This window comes from Aptenodytes patagonicus, chromosome 2 (assembly GCF_965638725.1).
Source record: "Aptenodytes patagonicus chromosome 2, bAptPat1.pri.cur, whole genome shotgun sequence".
Lineage (NCBI taxonomy): Eukaryota > Metazoa > Chordata > Aves > Sphenisciformes > Spheniscidae > Aptenodytes > Aptenodytes patagonicus.
The window spans coordinates 68820732-68844419 of record NC_134950.1 but is presented as its reverse complement, the minus strand read 5'-3'; the positions used below and the strand labels follow the sequence as shown (position 1 = coordinate 68844419).

Below are 23688 nucleotides of genomic sequence, written 5' to 3'. Positions count from 1 at the left end.
AAGACAGCAATATTCAGTCTCCTCCCCTCCTTATCCCTGAACACATATGTGCAACTGCCTCCACTAGAGCTGAAAGAAGTCTTCCGTCTGTCCAATTATATCATTGTACAAAGAAATCACATGACTGAAATTGATATACTTAACTGAGCTTTGATTTAACTCTCTTGGTAAAGCCCTAGAACATCAGCATCTTCTCTTCCCACATCTTCCATTAAGCTGCTCTCCTCTGAACTGCTGGACAGCAGGCAAAAAACCCACCCCAGATATCCAATTCTGTCATTACCACAAAAATAAGTTACAGAAAGTGGTACTCCTCCAAACACAATCATCTGGAAACAGATGCATTTCCTGACTTAACTGACTTCAAAGTCAACAAGACTGTACAGTTAAACAGTCAGGTTACTCATGCTCATCACTTCTGGATTATGAACAGTTACTTTTTATGAGTTCAGAGAGGATACTGTACAAGGCATGCCCCATTTGAAAACACTCAGAATCCAAACAATTTGTCTTTTTTAATTTTGGTTTACAAATGATAGCAGCATTGGTGGTGTTCTCCCTGCTGACAACGGAACTTTTTTTTTTAATTCTGCAGCAAGGAAGAAATTGCAGATGTTGGTGTAAAGCATTTTAAATATGTCAGACCTCATCTTCTGAAGTACCTGTTCTTCTTTATACAGTGTACATTTCAGATACTTGTCAGGTTTTGTCCCAAGTGATTTCCAAGAAAACTCATCCTTCACTTTCACAACATCCATACGTTTTTGTTCCTGGCTCTTTGAACTCCAGCTCTGTGAACATGCTGCCATATTTCACTCTCACTGAAGTATTTGATAACATGAACGTTAGAACAAGAGTGCAGATCCAGCAGCAATAACAGGAGCATCTCGTTAATTTATATCCTGAAATAATACCAGACTCATACTTTACATACTGCACCTATTTTAAGAATACGCATACTTTCCATGCTTATTCACAAGACTTTACTACTTAACTCCACAAATGCAGTATAATTTTTGTTCATGCTTACTATATATGTCTGCAAACTGTAAAAAAAAATCATCAATTATTTAAAATGAAAAGACAAAGGCCAAGCAAATTCAGAATTTATTCTTGTATCTCAGTGACAGAGTACAATGAATTTCCTGGATCCCCTGGCTCTTGAGGGAGAGTTATTTGTATGTTAATATGTCCATGGGAGAGTTTCGAGAAGTTCTGCATGTATGAGATTCAACAAGGCCAAGTGCCGGGTCCTGCACTTCGGCCACAACAACCCCATGCAACGCTACAGGCTTGGGGAAGAGTGGCTGGAAAGCTGCCCAGCAGAAAAGGACCTGGGGGTGTTGGTCGACAGCCGGCTGAACATGAGCCGGCAGTGTGCCCAAGCGGCCAAGAAGGCCAATGGCATCCTGGCCTGTATCAGAAATAGTGTGGCCAGCAGGAGTAGGGAAGTGATGGTGCCCCTGTACTCGGCACTGGTGAGGTCGCACCTCGAATACTGTGTTCAGTTTTGGGCCCCTCACTACAAGAAGGACGTTGAGGTGCTGGAGCGTGTCCAGAGAAGGGCAACGAGGCTGGTGAAGGGTCTGGAGAACAAGTCTTCTGAGGAGCGGCTGGGGGAACTGGGACTGTTTAGCCTGGAGAAGAGGAGGCTGAGGGGAGACCTTATCGCTCTCTACAACTACCTGAAAGGAGGTTGTAGTGAGGTGGGTGTCAGCCTGTTCTCCCAAGTAACAAGTCATAGGACAAGAGGAAACGGCCTCAAGTTGCGCCAGGGGAGGTTTAGATTGGATATTAGGAAAAATTTCTTCACCGAAAGGGCTGTCAAACTTTGGAACAGGCTGCCCAGGGAACCACCAGGGAAGTGGTTGAGTCCCCATCCCTGGAGGTATTTAAAAGACGTGCAGATGTGGTGCTTCGGGACATGGTTTAGTGGTGGACTTGGCAGTGCTAGGTTAATGGTTGGACTTGATGACCTTAAAGGTCTTTTCCAACCTAAACAATTCTATGATTTTATATATATATATATATATATATATAAAAACACATAATTCTGCATTGCAGTCCCCAAAATGAAGTCTGAATTGCCATTTTTGAAAAGTTGCTCAGGTAGAAAGCTTTTCTACCTGCAAAAAAAAAAAACAACCCACACAACTAAAACATACCAATAAACCTCATCAGGCCAAATTTTAGCCTCTTTTGGACAAATAAACCCTAACAGTGGCTTGCAAATTAGCCTTCCACGTCTGGATCTTCAGTGAAGCAGAATTCAATATGGATAAAGTACAATAAAGGAGACATCAATAGTATGAATAATCATTTCATATTAGAAGTAAAAGATGTTGATTGCTTCAAAATGATTATTGAGGCACAGAACTTTCTGGATTAAAGCACATCTTGCAATGCTTCTGACATGTGGTACCATGTGATGCTGGGACTCCTCCAGAAGTTAGCTCTAACTTGTTTACCAAAGTTTCATGTCTAGATTCTTCACTTTAATAATCAGATATTTTAACATCTCTTCTTATTCTGTAAGATACATCACAGCTGAAAGATTCTAACCTATGACATTTCCAGAGATGCGGTGTTTATAATGAGCATATGTTCTTAACCTGAATTCTCCATGGAACACTGAGCTTGTAGTACATTAAGCAGTACTGTTTTCTGAAGGCGTAGGTCTTTGCAACAGGCTCCTGTATTCCACCACGCTTTTTACAGTCTTGCGGCCACACCTTCTGTCCTCTTATTCAAGTCTCACTTTCTGTCCCATGCATCCTTTACATTATTCCTCCAAAACAAGATTTTATGGTCTTGAACCAAGAACCTCTTCAGTTAGTGAGTATTACTTTTTATGGCCATTTCTGACGAGAAATACAAAGAAATCTCTAGAAATTGTTTTCCACTAAAAACACTAGCCCATAGCCAAACAAATCTGTTGTTGTTGCCAAGGTATAAATACAATTTTGGATTGCTCAAATCCATTGGATTTTGAGGAGACCTATATGTTTTCAGAACTTCTGCTGAAATTCTGTCAAGGAGCTTCATTACCAGTATTTCTAAAAAGAGAAGAGCACGCAGTACTCGTGTCTGCTGAGACAAAATGTCTCATAATTGTTCACATACTTGAATGATACGTCTTGCACCGATATTCTCTTGTCAACACCAAACCATGAGAGCAGCTAATAAAAGCCAGTCTCTTAGAAAATGGACTCTGATCAGTGTTTTTCTAAATCTTTCTCTTGTGTTGATTCTTCAGGGTCCAGTAAATGGTGAGCTCAGTCTGCAGCACTTCCCTCAGTAGAGGACTGACACCATCGCTCTCCTCTGTGCAGATGTGTATTTTCAGGAACCCTTGATCAACTTGATTCAAAAAGGCCGAGAGGTTCAAAAGATACTGGGGAACAGATGACAAAGCCAGAACGTAAGCCTTGTTTCTTAGGAAAACAGGCTAAGAAGATAAAGTAGAAGTGAAAGGCTTATTTCTTCTGATGACTCCATTTTGGTTTTTTAATCTTCTCAATTGTTTTTTTATCAGTATTCCCACATCTGCCAATGTTCTCTGCTTCCTGTACTTTAAAAATCTTGTATGTCATCATCAGTGCCTTTACAACAAGATTTCCATTTCCACTGTGAACTAGTTATATCCCATGTTTTCAATCTTTCACCACAACTCTTATTTTCATTGACATATGACAGTCTGGATTCACATTCTCAGTTTCTGGGGGAAAAGACACCCCAACAACTGAGTTTACCTTGAATAGGTCTTTCTACTCCAAGTACACTACAATAAAGAGAGGCAGAACATTCCTGTGATGCAGCTAGGCAACTCCAGCACTGGTAGAGCTGCATTTGCAACAGCGCTCTGTTAGCCTGCTGATTTAGCTTCTTAGCATACTGCCTGAAGCTTAGCGGTGAGTGCATAAAGCTGACAGACAAGTGGGAGACAGTTTAGCCTGGGAAGGTAAGAAACTAAAATGCTGACTATCCATCCCTCTACTAGATAGATACACAAATATTTAGATGTGGAAAGGCATAATTAAGGTTTCATGCTCTAAAATCTTTCTTTGCTCAGCAGTTCACTAGATAGAAATCTCAGAAGAATGTTCAGCATATAAAGAGAAACACAGTTCTAGATACATAAATCTGGCAAATGCAAATACTTGAACTACTAGAAAAGCAACAAATATTAAAATCCCCAAGCAGTATCTATCCTAGGAGGCTGGAAAGAAAAAAAGTGTTATACTTACAATAGACAGTCTTGGGTCTCAGGGCTTTCTCTTTCTTTAATTATGAAGATGCAAGTCATCCCAAAATAAAATAAGAAAAAGAAATTAATATGCTGCACCATTTGAAGGAAAAACCCTGTACTTTCTGAGAAGCCTTTGCAGATGAATTACAATATAGGCCAAAGTTTCCATTATCAAATAGGAAAAATTAGAGCCTTTATGATTTTCTGCAAAAGCTGGAAGTACTGTCAAAAGTGTACTTACAGTTAATACAAGTTAATTTCAAGAAAGCCCTGTTATTAATGAAGTTTTAAGAGATGATTATGGCTTGAAACACAACATCTCAAGGATGCCAGACAAAACCTTGAGTTCTGCATGATTATGGCTCCTAAGTTTTCAAAAGTTGTAGTTCCAACAAAAAAGAAAAAGAAAACTCGCCCCAAAAGGAAGAACAAACTAACAAAAAGCAGCTTCCCCACCGTTTTGAGTGGATTTCGCTAAACCTTAAGGCTAGCCAAATCTCCCCAAAGTTCATTCATATAATGAAGAACAGGAAAAGTGCCTTTCACCAGCTGAATCCAGAACAGATCGCTTTTGGGCAGAATCTAAGAAAAAGAGGAACTTAAATTTCCATTTCAGACCATGGCTAAAACGATCTTGACTCATTTTGAGAACTTTCTGGCAAATAAACATAAACTTGCCATTTACAAGAATGAAACAATAAGCATGATCATTCTACCAGTAAAGCAGCTGTCTGCCCAGAGCAGTCCATGGAGTTGAGTGCTATACTTTCAGTATTCAGCGGCATGGAAGAGATGCTGCACGTCAATGTGACAATTCAGTAGGAAGCAAGACTGACACAACAGTTAATTGTTTAAGAAGCCAAATAGCTGTTCTTTCATGGCAGTTATAAAAAAGGAAGTTACCTAAGTCCTAGTATCGCCACAGATAGTGGGCGGTGTTGTATGAGCTCAGCAGGATTTTATAAGCTTAGAATACAGACACAGTCTCCCTTGTAGTTATGCTGCCGCAAGTGTTTTCGTTACTTGTCATTCTACAGAGTTTTACAACAAACAGCTGCTACTACCTAACTTTTCAGACAAGCGTAGAAAACGTTAGCAACCATGAGATGCTGCTCAAAGATAATTTCTTCCTGACCATTTTTGGACAATCAGCTTTGACTCTGATTGCACTTAGATTACTGCTTTTGTTAACATCAGAAATGGAGTTCCACAATTGAAGCTAATGGGTCCATTTTATTTGTGACCCCTTCTTGAGGTTTCTTTTAAAAAAAAAAAAAAACAGCAAGCAGCAAAAAACCCAAAACTACATCAGGAATGAAGATTCTCACACATTATGTAAGAAACTTACTCTCTGTCCTGGGTCATGTGTTGCAAGCAAGTTGCAACAGCTGTTTTTGAGCTAAGACCATGAAAAGTTAGGGTAACTTTTAACAAAGCGTCTAACTTTGAGAAGCCAAAACTCAAAAACTGCTGTTTTTTAGAGTTCAAACCTCCCACGCACACTGTAATCTGTAAGAGCTACTGCATAAATTAATTTTCCACACAATTCAAGTTCACAGGTTATCTAACAAAACAGTTTCACATGCATAGTTAAGTATTATGTAAACATAATTCAGTTGTTCCTAAATGTACACACTCTGGAAATCATATCAGCTAGATGTTAGCAGCCCATACGCAGAAATTCTATTTATTTTAACTCTTCAAACTTATACTAAGCAAAACAAGGGTGGTTTTTTTTTTCCAAAGAAAAGCTCTACAGTTTAAGCCTCTTTGGATCATGAAGATAAGCTGCAGAACATAACAGCATACTTCTTGAGACCAAACATAAACAATACAACAGCAAGGCAATTTTCCTGTAACTGAAACGTAGCTATATTAACACTCCAAGTATCAACACAAAAATATCCAATTAAAATGCTTTTCCAGCATGGTTGATGTTAATGCCATATGAAAGGACAGAAAAGTTGTCTGTACATGAGGTACTTTCAACCACAGGTTCTGACGCACGACAACCAGGGGCAAGAGGTATAGCAGAAATGAGAACACTGAAATAGTGAAGACAAAAACTAAACTCTCTTCACAGATCTGAACATTCCTTGTTTCTAATGGGGTTGTAGAGCCCTGAATGCAGACTCCTCTCCTTCTGGAACACAGTAGGCATTTCTACCCTGTCTATCCCCAGATATGAAGGGAGGGCAAAGAATCTTGAATCCTTGATAGAACCAGAACAATCTTCATCTGTGCTCCAAATACAGTTCACAGAAGAGGCAACACAGTTCACAGAAGAGGCAACACAGTTCTGCTGGTGCCATACCTGCAAAGGGCTGTTCAAAACACATGCAAAAAAAAACATTCCACTCTAAGATTTCCTCTCTAGCAAACTGAGCACTAAAGCCAAGACGTATTTGCAAAACCAGAATGAAATATATCACATACCATCATATTCCAGGTGTATTTTATCTGGGGACCGCTCCCTGAAAAGGCCCTAGCTTTTTACTCAGCTGTCAAAAAAAACCCAACCCCACCTTTCAGGCAGTATATCCCCCATTGCTCTTACAGACTTGATTCAATGAAAAGCATTAGTAAACTTGATAAACATTATTTTCTAACCATTTTACCATAATGGCTAAAAGTAACATTCAACTGTTTTTCAAAGTATATAATACAAGCTAATCCCAATTTCCAAAGAGCTAAGAACTACGTGCACATGTATGAATGCTATTTTGCCTAAGTGGTTTTTCCACCCACCCACTGTCCCTACCAATACCTATTCAGCAACAAAACCACAAAACCCATCAGTATGCAAATATACAAAGGTCATAAGGCACTTGATGCACAAGATATACACAGCCTTGTACTGCGGTCATCCCAACCCCACAATCTTTTGTCTACCAGTACTTTTTACAGGGGTTTGGCCTCATGAACTACCAGCACTAGAAAAAATTAAATGTGTATTCTGCTTATTACTCAAGCTTCAGTTCAAGGACACAGAAAGCATCATAGCATGAACACTGAAGTCAGTGAGACATACGAACCCTTGGCACAACAAAGAATCAACTCTCAGGGATAGAAACTAACTGAACTCTAAAGAGGTACACCGTATAGAATTAAGATATTACCTAATATTTTGTAAATTAAGCATTCAAAGACTTGAGAACTTCTACTTTTAAGTTTCATATATCATAGAATGCAAGTGGCAACAATTTTATCTAATTAGATAACTGATCATCTATTATTTGACTAGAGCAACTACTCTGAAAAAAATACTCGTTCTGAAAAAATATCCACATAAATTTCAAAGTGCAAATGGAAAAGGCTTCAAATAAACAAAACCTAATCTAGTTACAAACTAGGAAGAAAGTCATTGCACTGACTAATCAGTTGCTTGAAATATTTTTTAATTACTTCCATTTTATGATGCAATATGTCACCCAGTCTGTTTCTATCCCTTGAAGTCAATCACACATCAACTGAGTGGATTACAGAGCATTAAGCCTGCAAATATACAAATGAAAAAAAAAAACCCAAATGAAACAACTCAGGACTCACTTTCTTGTAAATACGTAGACTCAGCTTAATGCACCAAATTATTAGCCTCCAACACAGTCAAAGGAATTCCACAAGGCTTTAGGTATAGGCTTATTCTCTTTTAGTTTGAGAAGTAGCAAGATATTCTGGGTAAAAGTAAGAGTAAAACTTCTGTCCAATTTATAACAGATCTGGGTAGTCTGCCTAAGCTGCCATGAAGGGACAGATATTATTTACATTTTCCCCTCCAGCAGCAAATGATTTAAGCACTGTCAGTTCAAATACCCAGACTGAGAATCAGTACCGGAAAAACATCCTAAAAATCTCTAACTCATCAAAAGCAATACCCTTGGAGTCTGAGAAGTGTAGCACATATGAATTAATTTCCTAAAAAAAAAAAAGTCTTAATTCTCTGGTTATACATAGGTCACTAATAAAAATCTCCCTAGTTTTATGGAAGCAATGCATTCCACACAATTTCTCTAAGAGGTATGCTTAGATGTTTAGGAAGTGGCCTTTTTCAAATAAATTATGCATTCTGATGCTATTGTTTAGGAGTCAACGGTACTGACATACGGGTGAGCAAACCAATCAACATATAAAGATGAAACAAAAGGTATGCAGAAGTAAGCTAGATAAATATCTTATGTACCTATCCAAAATTCATAATAACCAAACTACCCAGGTGACCAAAAAAAGAGATACAATAACCACGTACACAAAGTCAACTGAAATATTCCTACAAATCTGTCACATAGTCAAGCTTTACTAGTGCAGCTACTCCAAATAACACATTTTACTTTGAATAGCTATGGGAAATGTAGGTCAATGAAATGAGAATCATTTCACACGTGTAGCAAGTGTTTACATATGTTTCTTGGAATTTTCTCAGTGACTGTCCTTCTCCTGATGAAGGGTTATTTCTTGTGTTTTTGAAACTTCCTCTGGCGGAGGACAAGCACAAAGTATCTTTATCAATGCCATTTTAAAAACAAATGGGTAGCTGAAAGAAAATAAAAAAGTCATCTGACTAAAGTCTGGTGGGTTGGCCAGTGTTGCGATTTAGGTAAAGAACTACCATCTTCCCTTCATTTTGTTATGTTGCCATGACATCCTTTAGTATTATTATTTTGAACAGGAACTCCTCTAGTAAGGAATAAACTAGGAGCTATTCACTATCAACACCTAGCCTGTATCAAAAAGGAACCTAAGCTCAGGACCTTTACAGTTACTTCAAACTTGGCGATACAAAAACTTCTTGTGGTAACTCAATGAATTCTGACCTTCTTCCACCAAAACATACAATAGATTTCATAATTTAAAGTAAGGAATTAGAAGTAATTGAAGACAATAACTCTCCAAGGTTGCATCATCATTCCTACAGAAATGCAGTCATGGGACTTACCAGGACTCCACACCCCAGCACCAACATTTAACATCTAACAAGCATCCAGTTTGCAACCTGCCTGATTCTTGTTCACCATCAGTTTGCAGTCCTTCATTAACTCAATAAAGTTTGACAGTTGTAGTCTAGCATACGCTGATTTCCAGGAGTGAAACAGAAGGAAAACTACATGCAGATTTTCTAAGAAAATAATCACTAGTCTTTCCAGTTTAAAAGGGAGCAACGGCAATAATTGGATTGCTATGAAGGTTAGTTGGATTGCTATGAAGGTTAGCTAGGAAATAAAAAGAAACAGCCACAAAACCAAAAGAACTTCTTGCATCAGCAAGAACATTTGGCAGGACATGAAAAATACTACAGTACTGTACACTTCTACTGGATCAACAGGGAACAAGACGACTGAATCCTGGGGAAAAAAAAAAGTGGAGAAAGCGGAGCCACTAACTCAAATAAGAGTCAACGCTATTAAAGTGATCAGCAAATAAGTAACAAAATACTATTAATCCGTCTTGAAAACCAAGAGGTGGGGAGATGCCCCTCATCTACAACTGAAAGAAAAGGGGCACACAAACATTGGAGAAAGACAGTATTGCAGTTAGTCTTTAGTGTTCCAGGAAGAATTAACCGTCATTAAGAAAACATTAGAGCAGGCACTTCGGTGCCACAACAATACAAACAATCTGATGACAGCAATCGTAAGTAACAGTGGAAAGTACAGACAACTGAGTACGGCTCAACTTTATAGACTGAAAATGTGGAATTTTAAACAAAAGATGTCATCAGCCAATCGACAGCCAAAAGTTCAGTCAAACGTTTAGAAAAGCCTCGTCTCTAAATACAGCCTCACAGAACGTTGTCTAATAATTTAAGCACAAAACAAGCAAAGGCAGTAAACCAGGAAGTTGCTATTGAGATGCTTCAAACAAACGGGACCATAGGACTCGGTAGTTCAGCCTATGTAACTCCTGCAGGAAATCCGAATTGATGTTACTATCAAAGTAACAAGTAAGCTAGTTTTATTCAAAGTACCCGTGAGTTATGTAGACTTGGAAAACAGAGCAGTACTTTTACCAACTCTATCCAAAACAGATGTTTGCATTCTTTCACCATCTGTGACTTCCGTGTAATTCAAATGTTAATTTCACAATTAGCACACATTTACCTTTAGGTACGGCCGATGTTTCAAGTTATATGCTGTACAAAACAGCATTGTGAGATTCCCACCTCATCTTTTTCTCGGGATTTTTCAAGCAAATTACTGTTATAGATCTACCAATGAGTTAGATAAGCACTTGAAGCCACGTGAAGTAAATTAATCATAAATCTAGGATTCTTGTAAAATTCAGTAAATTTGCACATACACTTAATATGGAAAAAAGGTTACCTTTCTATGCTTTGCACCACGATAGTGTGACTGAAGACTTATAGAACTCATACATGGAACTTTACAAACCTAGAAAGATAAATTGAAAGCACATCTTCAGTTACACTGTGGATATTCTGTAGTTGGCGAGTTATAAGAACTGGAAATACATCCGTTTCTACAGCATAATTCTCAAGGCCTTCTTCAGCTTAAACAGTACAATTTGTGTGACATTTAGGAGAGTGGCATACCACTAAAGTGACCAGAAATAGTGTGCAAACCTGTTCAAACGATACTTAAAACACATGTTTAAATATACCAGGTGGTACGAATCTTCTAAGAGCCTCCCCCTTCCCTCCTACCACCACTTTCTGGATTCTTAGTTTTCTAAACTTCTTCAGGCTGGAAAGCCAACAAAAAGGGATGATCGTACAGTGACTAGAAAGGAACAGAGACAAAATTATGCCCTAGAATAACTGCAACTCTGTTCGTTGTTACATCAAAGGGATCAGAAAAACAATGGAGGAAGACATCTGCATTTCATTAAGATCCACAGACACACATATGCCATTACAATAATTAATGGAAGACGATGCAGATCTACTATTATTTCTTACTATTTTTAGCTAAAAAATGCAATGACTAATACATGCTAATATCGCCTATTCTCTTGACATCCCGTCCCAGAAGTTTAACGTGCCAGAAAAAAATTCACTGCTAGAACAACATACGATCGACAAATTTAACACGTTCTGACTCAGAGTTGTAGCCTTTACAGATAAGCGAGCCTTTAGAGTCGCCTATGAGAGATACTTAACAGAGATTCGAAAGGCTACAATTAAGGACCTTTATATTGTGCCTGTGGCTGCTCAAGAACAAACCGAATTCACCGAATCCCAAGACAAGTAGCTCTTGCAGGGACCGACCACGGTGTTCGCCACATTAACAGCTTCTCTCACTCACACGTTTGCCACGCTACAGCTGGGTTAGGTCTAAGAGCGTGGTCTTTAATACCTTAGGCCTGCATTTTAGCATAGAGTCTGAAAAGCCGTCAAGAAACGCACTCACTTCACAATAAAATATTTTTTTTTCAGATTCCGGTTTGCCATCTTCTGGCTTAACTTCTTCGGTCACAGTGCTCATCCTGCAAAACCGGTTCACTGCACACAATAAGAAAATAAATAAATAAATAAATAAATAAATGCAACTCTCGTTTACACGGTACTTTTCGGCAAACAATTGGGGGCGGGAGAGAAGCGCTCGGCGGCTGAATTAAGTTGATTATTTTGTTTCAACGCGTTTCCAGATGAAACCACACCTTTTGTCACCAGGACACCTTGACAGCCTTAAGCCTTCCGGTAAAGGTACCCTCCCCGGCCGCCTTTCCGGAGAGGTTTCACGAGAAGCCGGCCCGCGGGGAGCACCGCTCTCCGGCCGCGCACGCCCCCGCTGCTCCCGCCGCCCCCGCGAGCCGCTGAAGACACGGCGGTACCCCAGCGCCGCTCTCACCCGCTGCCCCCCGGCGCCTGCTTCAGCGGGGCGCCCGGGCCCGGCGCCACCCCCGCCGCCCTGCCGGCGCGTCCCCAGGCGGGCCGGTAACGACAGCAACCCGGCAGAGCGCGCGCGCCCGGCGGCATCCGGGAGCTCCGGCTCCGGCCCCGCCCCCCCCCCGTTCGTCACTTCCGCTGCTTCGCGGCGACGGGGAGACAGCCGGGGGCCGAAACCGGTGACAGCCCCAGCGCCGCGCCCCCGCTGGTAGGCAAGTAGCCAATAGGCAAGAAGCCGCCCGCCTCAACCAATGGGGAGCCAGCACCGCCTGGCGCGGCGGGGAGCCTGAGCCCTCCCCTCCCCTCCCTCCGGAGGCGGCAGCCCCGCCCTCCCCGGCGGCGGCAGCCCCGCCCTCCCCGGCGGCTTCCTGGCGACCCCTGGCGGGCCGGGCGGGGCCAGCGCGAGCGAACCGGCGGGGGGTGGCGGCCGCGTCCCCCCTGCCCCGTGCCGCAGGCGGTCGGGGGCCGTGGGGCGTGCAGCCTGCGGGCCCCGGAGAAGGGGCAGGAAACAGGCTCGGCAACGGCTTTAATTTAAATGCAAATATTTATTTTAAAACGTCTTGACTTTACACTTCTGACTGGTAATAAATGTAAAATATAATTTAAGAAATACGCTTGAAAGTTCCTTCTAAAAGCAGGCTGAGGAAACAGTACAAAAAAATAACAGAAAAGTGCACCGGTTTTAACAAAATTCCAAAATATCAAACCCACGTTTTACTGCCTGTTTTTAATTAGCCCGCTAGTGATACATGGTGACGTCTATTATACTTGTACACGAAGCAGCAGAGTCGGTACTGGTCAGGTTACACAGTCGGTACTGGTCAGGTTACACAGTCGGTACTGGTCAGGTTACGCGTTACCAGGGGTACTGCCGTTAACTGGTTCTGCTTTCGCAGGAGCTGCTGGGTTGACTTCCCCGGGGCGGCCGTTGGGGCCGGCCGTTGGGGCTGGAGCTGTGCCTGCCCGCCGCCGGCCTGCCCGAACGCTTCAGCTGTCAAAGTAGGCAGCACGCGTGCCCGAATCGCACGCCTAAACGCACGCGTTCCACGCACAAACCGGTACGTTTTCAAATAATGCTCGGGTGGTTGTGGTGGTCTCTCCAGAAACGTGCCCTTGGTTTTGGGAATCGTGCAATTGCCACTTAGGCCAAAACTGTTGGCAGATCTCCACGCACCTTTTTTTTTAGTCTTGTCCTCCGCTGTGTTTCTTCAGGAGGAGCAGGAACGGCACTTTCAATACGGGATTGTTAGCGGAGTTTGATGGCAGATTATACCCCTTTTCTAGACGAATGATACTACTTGTACTGGTATTTTTCATGGGCATTTCTGCAACAGTCAGGGGCCTTTACGTGGAGTCACATTAAAGCGCTTGATAATTCCTTGTGGCTCTAATCTCAAAACCTAAAATAGACTAATTGAAAACACTGTACAGGTTGTGTAATGCTTCCATACCCTTCTTTTAAAAAAAGAATTACGTATCAAAAGTGCAATTGCACGGTGAAAGAATAAACACGTGTAGAAAAAAATGAGAGAAACAAAAAAGGAGAAAATGAGTTCCTTGTTTTTTTGAAGGAGAGACACAAAAGGATTTGGCTGTGTGTGTACTTGCAGAACTCAACTGCTGGTGGTAGCTCAGCGTTTCTTGGCAGTACAGCCTCCTGAAGACAGGGTGATATTTCACCAGCAAGTTGACTTTTTTTCTGGTTTAGGAGTACAGCTGCAATTAGTGAGTACCTCTGTCTTACGAAGGAGGGCAGGGGGGAAGTGGGGGATTGCGCTTCTGCCTAACATCGCTCTTTTGGCAAAACTTTTGAAGCATGCCTAAAGCGGAAATAAAGCTACAGATGCAGAAGACAGAAAGGGCGGAGGCCACAATGTACCATCCTATAAAATCACAAAGGTAGAAAAGCTAGAGGAGGATAAAGGAAGTTTTTTTGACGGACACAACTGCCTTGAAGGAAGAAAGTGTTCTTTGGTTTTGTTAAGAAGCTGGGGGGGGGAAGGGGTGTGAGAAAGGACCCTTTCAGAAGAGGGAAGGTTATTGACCATGTAGAGGAAGAATTTTTTTGGCTATGATAAGAGTAGAAAGAAAACTGAATACTGTTACTGAGGACTGAGATAACTTTTGCCGCTTTGAAATTCTTTCTTAGAAAGACAAAATTTAAAAAAAACACACAACAGTTGATGCTTGCCTCTCCGTATCTCACATTTTAAATGAACAAAGGGAGGATACATACAGTCCAAAAGTTAAAAAAAAAAAAAAGAAAAAAAGAGGTTCAGAAGGGATAAGGAAGGGAGAGACCAAAGCGTGACCTAAGAAGAGGCAGAACAGCGGTGTAACTCCTATTACACCCTCCTGTGCAAAATGGGGAGCTCTAGACCAGAACTTCACTTCCTTTTTTTAACATAGCCTTTTAATTAGTCAAATACAATTACTGAGACTAGCTAAGCAGCTGATGTTCTATTACCTCCTGCCACGTTTTTGTATTAGTCATTGGAATACCATAATTCTACCAATACAAATGTGAAACTGGAAGTTTTGGCTGTTGTACAGCTATCCCTGGAGCCCTGTTGCATCAAGGAAATCCCGAGAAACTTCAGAGTGCACAGTTAGAGCACCAGCTGCATGACTGAGCTACAATGACCAGCAGCAAGAGAGTTGATGCAGACCCTGAATTTGCCAGAGTTTCGAAGACTAACCCCAGGAAAGGAGCAGGAGCACTTCATGCTTCCTAGAATGATGTTTTCAGTCTGATTGAGAAATACAGCTTAGCACTGAATTACCTCAATCTTTGTTTTCAACAAATTATTTTCAGCCTGAAAAGTTACAAATTCAATTCAACAGAAAAAGACATGATTTCAGAGCAGAGAGTTATTAGCAGTGGGTGGAGAATTAATGCTGTAGTCACAGAATAATTACACCTCGACAGCAATATATCGATCAAGGTGATATTTTTGTCCCCAAAATTTGTCTTAGCAATCTTTTTTTACTTTCCTTCCAAACCTCCACCCAAAGAAAGTCTTTGCCTAAGCACAGGCAAGTGCTTGGATCTCCGTATGTTTTTTTTTTAAAAAGTACTTTGTGGTTTTAGTATATTTTTCAGCCTGTCACTGATGATTTTGTTCAGAAGAATTTCTGGTAGCATGACAGGGAAAGGTATTTATAATGACAAGAACATATGCCACGTGTATTCAAACACGACAAAGATGTATTTGTCAGGGTGGTAGTGTCTGTGAACATAAGCTACCGGCAGCCCTGTTGTATGAGTCTCCTTCAGCGAAGTAAGAACCTTGTGACTACAACCTGAGCATGGCCACCTGCAGAATCTCTTCGCTCACTACGCATGTTACAGAAGTCTGCTTCAGTTGCGACACATGATTTCACATAGGACTTTGCAAGATTTAAAAGAGAAGAAGAAACTCCAGGGAAAGAAACTCCTTTTCTAGCAAGAAATTTTCTACAGTCTGGTTTAGGTTTAGGGTTTTTGTCTCAATATAATCAGAAAAGTCTTTCCATTTGTAATGTTTACACTAAGACAGTAGAGAGAAAGAAAGGAAAAGAAGAGAGCAGAAAGAAAAGACAAGAAAAACAGAACAATGGCTCTACACCTCCATCATTCTGAGGTTGGGTTTTTTAGTTACCTGATACTCTGATGAAAGAAAATGAGTACGTTAACTTTTTCCCACTACCTAAGGCAATGTATGTATTCATAGGTAGGGGAAATGGTGTCTTTTAACTATTACAATTAAAACATCACACATTGTTAAGACAGATTAATGGCTTTTCTGAAATAACTACAGTGGGAGAGGCTGTCCTACTTAAGTTCCAATATGGCTTCAACAAAAGAGTTAAGAAAGGCTTCTAGGCAGCAGAAGCTGATCTTATCCCACAGAATATTCCTTGCCTCAGGCTCGTTGCCTCCCACTTAAGTATTTTAAGCACTAGGAATTTCGGGAAGAATTGCACATGCCCTGTCGATCTCAATACCATATCAAAGGATCAGCACCTGAAGTCTTACTGAACTGGCTGATGCGCAAATGTCAGACCTCCCTATGCCATCCAGAGGAGACTCAGTTCTAAGGATTTTAAGAATACATCACTGTGTTCTAATAAAGGGCAATTAAAACATAGAGAGATACTTCACGTTACTGTATTACAATCAAGGAGTAGGAAGTCGGTCTTTCCTACAGAGAATTTAGGTACAGTCCCTTGATCTTTCATTTCACTAGTTAAATCTCCAAACTGAGGACCAACTGAAACCAGCTTACCCCTTGCGCACTGCTGCCCTCACTTCAGATTTTCAAAACAAAGCTCTGCTTTGGTATCCAAAGAGTCTAAAGTGAATATAAATTATTGATAGTGTTATCTACAGTGGAGGTCTGACCCAGTTTCAGCCACTGGTGTAACTGCATCCCAGCAAACCTTAGAAGCAGCAGGAAAATCCACTCTTTTTGCCGTACAAGTTTACTCCTAGCTCAGATCAGGTTGGTTTTCAGTAAAAATAGTGGCTTACACGGGTGTACTTCAGTTGGACTAGCATTTCTATGGTGCTCAGCAGTTGTCTGCTGGTAGCTAAAATCAGGCCACATTCTCAGTAAAGACAAGACCTTAACTGGAAGCTTTAGCATTGATAATAGCCTCTGCTGTTTGTGGAACGAGTAACATCTCAGAGGGAGACACATTCTCAGAGCTTTTAGAACTGCTCACCTTCCATACCAAAAAATACCCTTCCTGAACACCAGAATTCATGAGCTCATTCTGTCTCAGACTCTGGAGAGGTTATGGCTGAAGAAGTTTGAATGCTATCATCAGTCAGGTGTTAGAGGCACGCACTGGAAAAAGAAAGGCATTTCTTTCAGCCTGAATGCTCCAAGTTCCTATCAGGCAAGCGTTTGACTAGGCATTTCTTCTACAAGAAGATTTTTTTTATTGTTGAGCAATGGGAGGCTCCTAAAACGGACTTTAGGGCTGCACTTGAGGGATACAAATACCAGCTCGTTAAGGAGAAAAGCTAAACACCAGTGATTGAAAACATCTTAAACCCTACTTCTCAGTGCTAGTTTTTAAAATAATACCAAAGCAAAAAAAAACACCAAGAAAATGTAACCATTTAAAACAACTGCTCTGTCTTTCATGCTATTTAATGATCAGTGTCAGGGGATCATTAATGTCTGCATACAAAAAGCTTTTATAAGATTAAATCAGTGGCAATTTAACAGGGTACAATGCGATGTCAGTTTTCAGTCCAGACTCAATCCAGGGCACCTGTCATGGGGAGAGGATGGAGGAATATCTGTGCCTTGACAGCAGATAGCAAGAGATTCTTTTTTAGCATTTGTTTCCTCTGTTCTTTCCAAATGGTGCAATATACCAAGAACTTAGAAGGAACTGGTCTTTGTTTGCTATCGACAGTGGCTAGCGATTGTCCAAAAAGAGGATAAGCTGCTGATCTCTTTATAAGCACAGTTCTTAGGAGATTCCTGCATGTGTGTGATAACTTAGACTAGAAACAATTCCACTGATGCCCCATTTTTTCATGTGAGACCTGGAATAACAACTCGGCCACAAATTAAGTGGGCCAAATCGAAACGTGATGCTCAGGGTAAGTGTGTTTTTCTTGGGTTCAGACTTTATGGAACAACAAGCAAGCACATCTGACTGCATTTACACAGGGGAGAGTCAGAAGGTGACACCTCACTTTTGAGTCACACGTTCATCCATCCTCCTAGAAGACCGTTGCATCTCTTATATCAGATTAGATTCTCTTACATGCAGAAGCTTCATCTACCTCTATAATATCAATTAAGATGCGTAAGATGTGCCTGGGTTTGTTGGGAACATGAGAAAAATCATCCCAGCTGAAATAAACCAGGAAAGCCTTAGAGTAGATAGAGTTATGTCAACAAAATAGCCTTTATTCTGTAACGGAGAGATCTGTAGAGAACTCCTGTTGTTAGTATGTTGCTTCCGCACTGAAGAGAGAAATTGGGCTGGTGTAGTTCTCCCACTGTAGTCATGCCAGGAAATATGTCTAAGCACAGACGGGCATTCAGTGGCACAGTCCTCTACAGAGTTGCACCTCGTGTGACCACTTACATCCGTGCAAAATGGCACCAGCATGTCCAGATGAGGATAATAGTGTTTTACAGTCATGTTGCATTAATGTAAATGATGAGAGAAGGTGCAAGGTAGTGCGAAACCAGCCCCAGGTACTCTAATTCAGAGGGGTGTGACAGGGAGTCCAAGCATGGAATTAAACAAGCAGCTTTTCAGCAGTCATGCTGGCCTGTCCTCCACTTGCCCACAGCCACCTATTCCCACGCTACCCTGTCTCCACCCTATCCCATTTCTGCCAGGCAGCTGCACAAGGAGCTGGACTGGAGAATATTACACAGTTCATAGCACAACCCTACCAGCAGCTGTGCAGCCACAGCAGAGTGTCTGGCACCGGGACGTAAGCTGTGCCACTGCTGCACGCCAAGCAATGGCCTATGAGAGCTACTCTGAGAGAGTCTAAAAGGAACTGCTTGCTCTTATTTTTGCAGACAGTGAATCAACAAGGCAGAGTTGTGCAGCGCCACTGACATCTGACAGTCTCACTCTACATGAGTAACCAGTTTGCTTGCCTAGAAGTATTTTTGCGTTTGGGATTAAATTTATGTGACATGAACCGTGGTGTACCAGAGAGCGGTGTAAATTCCACCATTACGGTCTCATCTCTGAAAGGGGTCTGGTGTTGCATTGCACTCACTGGTAAGAGTATTAAGCCAAGGATATCAAGACTGTCTCAAATAAGAGGCAGCACATAGCCAACGGGGAGCTGATTTACCTCAGGCACAAAAAAAGAGAGATGTCCTCATGGCTTGGGTATGGTCAGCTGGACTATGGCAGATTTAACTTGAGCTACAGTAAGACATTATTGCACTTCTTTACAGTCCACTCTTGCCTTTCTGCTGGGAATACTGCCTTCTGCAGGACAGTCATCAAAAGGTACGTGTGTATCTCAACCATTTCAGTGTAAAGTGCAGCATTTCAGATCAAACCATTGTCCATAAGCACTTAACTGACATGCAGAGAATGTATATCTTTACATCTGCCAACTCTAACTTACAGGCAGTATTTTCTATCAGAGAAGGCAGACAGTCTTGAAGAAGAGCAGCCTCCCAGGTGCAGAACCATTTCCCTACCTGAAAACTACATTTATCCCACATACTCATAGCATTCGGGAGAAGTTTATGCCACTTGTCTGGCATGTAAAGCCATGCCCTTAGTGACTAGTAGATATAGAAATGAAGACATTATAATTATTTATAACATTTTGAAAAAGAAAACATTCCTTATAGGGCTTCTTTCGAAAAGCACATATACATCTAAGCTTTTTTTAAATGATGTGGTTTTTATATAGGTGAAGTTGATATAAAGTTGAAATAGTGCAATTTTTAAAAAAAAGTTAGTGCAGGAGTCAAGCTACAACAACAACAAAAAAAACAGAAGTTGTAGATTTTTTTTTTTTTGTGGAAATACATTACTGCCTGTGTTCAAAGGAAAGCATACGGATCTGTTTTCAAAAGCACCAAAGTGCACCAAAGTGCTTTTGAAAGGCATACATCCTCCAATTAGCTCTCAGATTAAGATTTTCTTTTGGGAATGAAACTAGGATGCTTTGAAAATAACATCTCTAATCTTAGTGTGGGATTTGGTTTTGATGTCAGGTGATGATGTCTAGCAAGCTGCTGTCAGCCAGAGAGATACTATCAAATAAAAAAGTGCATTTCCTTTGTTAATGTTACAAGTCACAGCAAGGGAAATAATTGGAGAAATATTTTCTTCTCATGTACATTTAACAGCAGTTTGTAACTCATTTATAGAAGTGGATAACATCCCATTGTTCAGTCTTTCAAACAGCAACATGAAAGGCTGATGGCTTTAAAATGGAAAAATATGGGTACTAAAACATTTGTATTATCAAGGAAACTTGGGAAGAACTTCAGTTTGAAGTGAAATAATTTCTAATGCATATTGTGAAAGTAATTTGTTTTAATTAATGCTATCCTTTTAAATTAAGAAGTTGTTTTGGGAGGCCCTTGCCTGTTGCCATCAATTTAATGTTGAGAAAAAGGAATAGCTGATGCTTCTTACTAAAGTAGCAAAAAAATAAAAATGCAAAAACTCCTAAGGTAAACTGGCCACACTAAAGACCATAAACATTTTCTTATTGCACAGAGGCATTACATCAGCTTGAGACAAACAAACAGAACAAAGGCAGGAAACAGAATTAGCTAGACCTTGGTAATGAACTGTAGACAAGAGAGGAAAGATGATAAAGACAAATTAGCAGGTATACCTGTGCAGTGACTAATGATTATTTTTCTGTGCCTGAGATTTTATCTTTTTCTGTCTTTCTTTCTTTCTTTCTTTCTTTCTTTCTTTCTTTCTTTCTTTCTTTCTTTCTTTCTTTCTTTCTGTCTGTCTGTCTTTCTGTCTTTCTGTCTTTCTCTCTGTCTTTCTCTTTGTCTTTCTTTCTTTCCAAAGATCACTAAGAGAAGGGCAGTAGCAGGGGGTAGGGGGTGTAGGATGTGTGTGTGTCTCTGTCTGGTTTTTTTCACACACAGATGCACACACACTCTCTCAAAATCTTTCCACTGGCTTTTAATTTTAGGAACTCATTTAACCCAACTGGAAGAGAATCTACAACTTCTTGCTTTTAACATTATTATGTTATAAATATTCAAAATGTTATAAAATCTATTGTAAAAATGAACATTCAGTGGTTTTATGAGGCACAGGACCTGCTAATGTATTTTCAGGGAAGCTCACGTGTACTCTGTTCTGTCCACTGTTGGACAATGGTGGAGAATCCAGGGGCTCACGCTTGATTGCTTGAACCAAGCAGGGGTTTTTAAATTCACACGGCATTTTAAACACCTCGTTATTCTGCTCTTTCTCCTCCCCTGGGCTGGGGCTGTAGAAGTGGCCGTAGCACGCCGTGTGCGGCAGGTCAGGCATGCTTTCCCAACACCCGGAGGAGTTCTGAGGGCAAAATGGGGCCACCTCCTTGCTACGAGAACCCTTGCAAGATCTGTTCAGGTTCAGGTTGTTGGGATGATTTGCTACAATGCATTGCCAATTATGAGGTGTGTAAAGGCAGTGCCTTGGCTTCTGACAAGGTGAGGCTGGCTCACAGAGGTCCGGTTCTGTTTTGAGGTGCACTCTATTGGGGTAGCTAAACACCTGCTTTCTCCCCGAGCCGTTCTCATCCAGCCAGGCTCGGTTTTGCGATGTCAGGTAGATATCAGCAATGTTTTCGGAATCGGAATCGTATTCTGTTTTGATAGGCATCTCCAAGGGACAGGCTGCGTCATAGAGAGACTCTGAGGATATTAACTGTCTCTGCAGTTTCAGATGGTCCATCGCATAGTTCTCTGCACAACGTTGTTGTACGTCCGAGTAAGGCTGGCAGCTTTCTGCACTCCCCCAGTGGGAAGGGCAAGTTGATGCTAAATTTAAGAAACTTTGGTCTCTGTTGTAGAATGATCCAGCTCTCCTGTTTGAACATGTGTTCATTCGCTGGCTCATAGAACAAGAGCTTGAGTTTCTTAAAGTCCAGCCACCGTTTGTGGTGCAGTTGTTCTGAACGCCTAAAACTGATGTGTTAGAACTGAGAGGTTCCTCTTGCATAAAACACTCACCGTTTGTATGAGGCTCAAACTTCACTTTTACATTATCTTGTTCGTTTTTTACTGCTGTCCAGTTAAGATGCTTCCACTGGCCCAGAGTTTCAATAGCACTGTTATAGGAAAGTCCCTCCAGGTTTCCTTTCAAACTGGCAAAACTGCTTGGTATCTTCAGTTGTTCGTCTTCTTCCCTTTCAATAAAAGTAGAAAAAAATCAGTCAATCAGAGGTTTCTAAATGGATGTTTTCTGGCATACAAACGGAGTGGCTCAACATACATTACAAGCAATACTATGTCCTTAACTTAATATGGGACTCTCACGCTCTTGTCCATATGGCCTTTGCACTTGTTGAAGAGAAAAAAAGAGTGTGCATGCATCTGGGCGTCAATGTGTGTGCACAGCTACCTTTCTGTGGCACTGTTTCATTTAAATGCTGACATGCATTTACTCTTCCATTTCAGGCACACAGTTCACAAAGACCTCAAATATTGTAGTACAGTATAGTAACTACCTTACACTTTTGTTCTTCCCTTAAAATATACCTAAATAATATTTGTATGCAGAAAAATCTAGAGATAAAATGCAAAGAGTATCTTAAATGAGATGTATTTTGTTAACAAGGAATTATTTGGACACATCAGAACTTTCTGATCAAAGTGATTTGAGGGAGAACCATGGGGGTGTTATATTTTGAGAATGCAGAGTTAGCTGAGAGGAAATAAAGTGCCTGACTTAAGTGTCCAGAGTAGTCACAGATGTTCACATTGGGCATAGACATTTTACATGTCTAACTTAATTTGTGTTGTCTTTCGTTTTCTAAGATGGCCAGTGAATTCATTTTCCATGACCTCCAGCTGAAGTACTCAACATTAGTGAAGAGCTCTGGCAGAGAAGGTTGCCTGAGCATTTCCATGCCCGATGCAGCAGTTTTCAGAACTTGGGGTCCAAATCTTCAGGTTCGGGATTTGTCTGGAATTCACTAGCGTGCAGATTCCGGACCAGGCAGGATCAGTGCTACAAACCCGCCCCCTCCCTCTCCAAACAAGAAGTGGACATCTCAATAAGAAACCGAGCATGAAAACCTGGAGAGCTAGTAAGGGTTTTAGAAGGCTTTTTTCTTAGCTCATTATTAGCAATTTTTTCCTTCGATATGGACTCAATGTGCAAGTATAGGATTTTCCAGTAGAGGGAGTCCATGTTATTACAAAGAGAGAATGTCCCACTGTGGTAATTGTACACCAATAAAGGAGAATATTTTCTCTCTTTTTTTTTCCATTAGGTATTAAATATTTTCAGTCCTCTGCTAAATATTGTTATTGTTATTATTGATAATCTTGAGATGCAAATGGTATGATACAAGTTTGCTGCAGAACTAGCTTCTCAGGAAATGGTCTAACTGGGAAGCAATGGACTGAACAAAATGCAATAGTCACAAAAGCTTAGACCCCCAAATGAAGAATTTTACAGTGAAATAGTATCCAGTGAAAATTCTCCAAAAGAATGTATGTTTCCAGGAAGACAGCATACATTTTAACCAAAAAAGTAGTAGTAGGGATGAAGTCTATTGCAGACTATCCCGACAGAAAATGTAATCTCCAAGGCCAACTCTTGTAACACTTCAGTCTGCAGGAACTATCAAGCACAAAGGAAGGATTTTAACCACTCAGAGGGTAAAAATGTAACTAAACAAACATCAAAGAGCACGCTTAATTACACAGAAAACAATTTAGAAGTAGAGACTTGAATACAAGAAACAGCCCCATTTAATCTGCTTCTTAACAGCATGGCAAGATGATGTTTGTGCCGTCCCAGTAATGGTAAAGAGTTCCACCACCCTCAGGTGGGAGCTCCTCCGCTATTCACGTGGATCCTGGGAGATACGCTGCCTGCAAGTGATACCTACTCTAGAAGTTCAAGGACT

General features: G+C 41.0%; 2 protein-coding genes and 1 long non-coding RNA gene across 5 annotated transcripts in view; 1 reads left to right on the top strand and 2 right to left on the bottom strand.

Moving 5' to 3' along the window:
* Positions 1-12119, bottom strand: part of LOC143156528 (uncharacterized) — a 41003-nt gene extending 28884 nt beyond the window's left edge. Inside the window, exons 1-4 of one of the 3 annotated variants that reach the window (XM_076330165.1) lie at positions 12055-12119; positions 11614-11705; positions 10567-10635; positions 4248-4281 (exon numbers count right to left, since the gene is read on the bottom strand). In XM_076330165.1, the coding sequence (XP_076186280.1) occupies positions 4248-4281; positions 10567-10635; positions 11614-11688 (178 nt within the window). In that variant the 5' untranslated portion in view covers positions 11689-11705; positions 12055-12119. Of the gene's footprint in view, positions 1-4247; positions 4282-10566; positions 10636-11613; positions 11706-11863; positions 11952-12054 lie in introns of those variants that run through there. The other 2 variants (XM_076330166.1, XM_076330167.1) reach the window with 2 other exon arrangements.
* Positions 12120-13034: 915 nt separating this feature from the next.
* On the top strand, positions 13035-23052 carry LOC143157410 (uncharacterized). Its single transcript, XR_012994783.1, has 3 exons — positions 13035-13150; positions 19028-19082; positions 22589-23052. It is a non-coding gene; the product is annotated as an uncharacterized LOC143157410 (long non-coding RNA).
* The window catches only part of AHRR (aryl hydrocarbon receptor repressor), an 87869-nt gene continuing 84600 nt past the window's right edge, over positions 20420-23688 (bottom strand). Inside the window, exon 11 of the mRNA XM_076332231.1 lies at positions 20420-21957. Within this exon, the coding sequence (XP_076188346.1) occupies positions 20838-21957 (1120 nt within the window). The 3' untranslated portion in view covers positions 20420-20837. The remainder of the gene's footprint in view (positions 21958-23688) is intronic.